Genomic DNA, 3,799 nt, shown 5'->3' with positions numbered 1-3,799 from the left:
CTTTCTGAGAAACAACAAAATGAAATACGTTTTACCAATGCTTCCTGATATGTTGCATGAAATCTTTTTTTTTTTGTTAAATACATATGCAACAAATATGATTGATTATTTCGATTCACTATGAATTATTCAAAGCAAGTTACAAAAAACACGATTCTATGGAAAAATGCAATTCAATTTATGCAAAATACTCGATTTATTCAAACTGCTCGACTTCGTTCCAGACTCTTATTTTAGCCTTTGCAGCAACCCTAGCAACCTAGCATGCACTGTGACTGTTCCTAAGGGCTGTTTTTCTAAAATCTAATAAAATACATATAAAAAATTCATTTAATATTATTCCTACACAGTGTTTCATGGAATTCATTTCTTTTAAGATGTAACACATATTTTTTCAAATTTATAAAAGTAACTATTTAAAATCAGATCTATATGTCCTTTGAACAGTACACGGTGATTTACACAAGCAGCTGCATCTATTTTGACATTTTCTGATTGTAGGGTTGCAATGTCCCTGTGAAAGGGATTGTTTTGGTTTTTGCCGCGTAAAATAACCTGGAAAGGTAATCGAGCTGAACGTATATACCGTAGCTGTCCGTACCAGCAAGGACATTCGCAAAATACCAACAAGAAGAAACAGTATATTTTTTACAAAACAACTTATAGTCCTTCTATTCGTGTAAGTGAATGAACGCGGCATGGAAATCATAAATCCCGGTCCATCGTCAAACCAAACTAGTGTAGCGCAGAAAATACGCTCACGAGATGCTGCACGTCGCTTCAAATATGGTTCCCCGAAGCTAGTCGATATGATGCGCGAGGTAAAGTTCAACCCCTCTGATTCCCGAGATTAGTTTGATTGAATTTAGTTGTTTACCATTACAGAAATGCCGAATACGCATAAAGGAAGCGCGCAGTGATCAGTTCTTACGGAAACGAAACATCTTGGAGGAAGAGAAAGCATTCCTGGAGACGATTGTTCGTGAGGAACTGTCGGAGCTGGAGCATGACATTGCGCTACAAGATCTGATCTATTCTGAGCTGATTCAAGAAACCGAACAGTGGTTATTCTACGAACAGTCGGAAAACTATCTTATCGATTCGTACGACATCGAAACTGTGTTTTGCCCCATATGCCAACGTAATGTTCTAATGCACGACAATGATTCTCAGGTATTAAGCTGTTCATGCGGTATTAAATTTCGTTTCGATGGATCTATTGAATCGTTCAGTAAGCTTGTATCAGTAACCATCAACCAGCATGCATCTCGTTGCGGTAGCAACTTGCAGTTTTTTACTGAACCGATTGTAGATTCCGAATACGCTCAACTAAATGCATTTTGCCTCTGCTGTGACTACTACCGCGGGTTAACAAGTTAAGAGCTCGGCGATCTCGCAGATGTTACATATTTATGCCATTTTACCAATTGTTATTGTGTGTTCCTTCTCTGGAGAGAGATCATATGTGGAGTTTTGTAAAATAAACGTATTTCATACCTTTGTACCTTAGCTGCAGTGATTGGTTGATTGATTAACACTTAATTAACGATGCTTTAACTACTTTCGAACGTAGAAATATCACTATTTTAAGCAATAAACAGATAAATAACTAGACTACAACTGAAACGCGCCAAAAGTGCGGTGATATCGTAGAAGTTTCTGAAGGGATACGGACTACTCAACTAGATAATATGTACATATGAGCTGTCGCTGAAAATTGTTTGTTATTGCAAATCCAACTTTTACTCGAAAGTATTCCTTCTCACTCATGTACTGTTTACAAACGTAATCAAAAGGAGTAAGTTTGCAGAATCACGAACCGAAATAACCTAATAGTCGATGGAAAACATCTAAGCACTACAATTGATAGAGGATGAAGCTGCGATCGATCACATGCAAGAGAGAAATGGATATATAAACAAAGCATCTTCCGTCTTACTTTGTTTTTGGTATAGTTATAATTTTGCATTCAAATAGAAACTATCGTTACAAAAGCTACAGTTTTCACTCATTTTTTTCAGAAATTTTGTCACCTAATATAAGAGTCTTAATCAATATATAAAACAGTTTTAACCATACCGCGGTATGACAGCTTCAACGTTTAGACGTTCCCTGATGTAACCCATCTGACGTCCACTTTGTCAACGTGTGTGTTTATGTGCACGATTGTTTTGGAAAGGAGCTTGTTGTAGCAAAGAATTTGGTAATTTTTTTTATTTTAAAGTGCATAACGACCTGTTTTTGCTTGGAGGCACACAGAAAACACCCCAAGCAGTGGTATGCCCGTGAAACTGTTCGTGGGAAACCCAAGTGTTGCTCAAAACTTCATGTTGAAATCCTACCACGCAGCGGAAGGATGCAGCAGGAGATGCTCGAGCACCCAGTTGTGGTTCGATTAAGCCGAGCAGCCGTAGGAGCAGCACACGATTTCTGATGCTGCTGGTTCGGTCGTTCGCGATAATAGTTCCCTGATCCGTTTCCTCCGTTACGTTACGTGTGCGTTTCCTTTCATTCACCCGTGCTTCGTTCGATCTTTCGTTTGGTGCGCGGGTCCGCGATCTTCTCCGAGAGTTTGCTAAGGTTATCAATGTCGTCGTCGTAGTCGTCGCCGTCGTCATCATCATCGCTCCCGTCAGTGACCAAAATGGTGCGCTTAACGTGTCGGGAAGAAATCGCGCTACCAAACCATTCGTGCCTCTAGAACGCGCCACAGCGCATCCAGCCCAGCTGGACGGAGTGTAGCGAAAAGTGCATTCCGCAAAATCCGAAAATCTTCCAACACCGTGCCTGTGGTTTTGAGTGAGTAAAAAGAAAGTGGTGAAGCGCGAAACAGCGCGGAACGCAGTCGAATGTTCCACACGCGCTATCTCTGCCCCTGCGTCATCTATGCTGTCGTCATCGGTTAGTGTCGATGACGCTGCGCTCAGAACCAGGCTTACAAATCGCAATCGCTGCCGGTTCCGCCGACATTGGATGGTGTGTACGGATAACCGAAAACCCTCGAAGACGATAACAGTGCCCCCCCACTCCCCTGGCAAACAAACGCCACCCCCGGGAACAGGGTGCAATACTCACCACCAACCGTTGTTATTGTGTGTGAGCGAGCGTATCGTGTGTTGGCGAAAGGAAGATAGTGGCAGCTACTAAGATAGCACACGGCAGATTGTTTGATTTCTCCGCCAAGTGCGAGACGCTTTTTTCCTCATTTCGTGGTGTACCAGCGCCGAGAATCGGTGTGCGTTTGTTTCGTATCCGCGTTTCCGTACGGCCCTTTTCGAGCCTCCACGCGCACGATGGCCGAATGGAGAAAGTCCTTCGGTTACATTACTTGCATTCTGGCGTGTATGTGCACGCGCTAGACCGAACCATCGAACCCCAGTAGGCGATCGAGCGTTGCAGCGTAGTGTGATAGAGAAGAAGCCGGTGTAAAAGGGAAAATCCACAACCATATCGCTCTCTCGCTTTTTCCCACCCTGGAAGGAAGCCCAGCGTAGGGCGACAGCCTGTGCAATAGATCTGTGATAAAGTTCAACATCCTGCAGGACGAGGTCCTTCGTGGTACGACCGTCTGTGTGTGTGTGTGTGCGTGCATTACGTCCAGTTCCTAAATGTCGTGCGTTGTTCACGTGATTCGTGTTTGTTAGGGGAAAATTTGTTGTGATTTTCAATTACGCGCACCGGTCCTTTGCGGTTACGGTTGCCAAGGCCTACTTCGCGAGGGTGGTGTGTGAGTGTGTGGTTTACTTCGTCCCTTCGCGTGTGTAAAACCGCAGCCCTTCATTTAAACGATAGCGTCAAA

General features: G+C 43.2%; 1 protein-coding gene across 1 annotated transcript; it reads left to right on the top strand.

Annotated features, from left to right (window-relative positions):
- The first annotated feature begins 698 nt into the window (after positions 1–698).
- Positions 699–1,411, top strand: LOC128726549 (RIP-like protein). The gene is made up of 2 exons (XM_053820364.1): positions 699–821; positions 886–1,411. Exons 1-2 carry the CDS (start codon positions 699–701, stop codon positions 1,378–1,380), a joined length of 618 nt encoding a protein of 205 aa, XP_053676339.1. The 3' UTR covers positions 1,381–1,411.
- The last annotated feature ends 2,388 nt before the right edge of the window (positions 1,412–3,799 follow it).

The sequence above is a fragment of the Anopheles nili genome, chromosome 3 (genome assembly GCF_943737925.1).
Source record: "Anopheles nili chromosome 3, idAnoNiliSN_F5_01, whole genome shotgun sequence".
Taxonomy (NCBI): domain Eukaryota; kingdom Metazoa; phylum Arthropoda; class Insecta; order Diptera; family Culicidae; genus Anopheles; species Anopheles nili.
The sequence above is the reverse complement of the archived record's forward strand: the minus strand, read 5'-3'. Positions and strand labels throughout refer to the sequence as shown.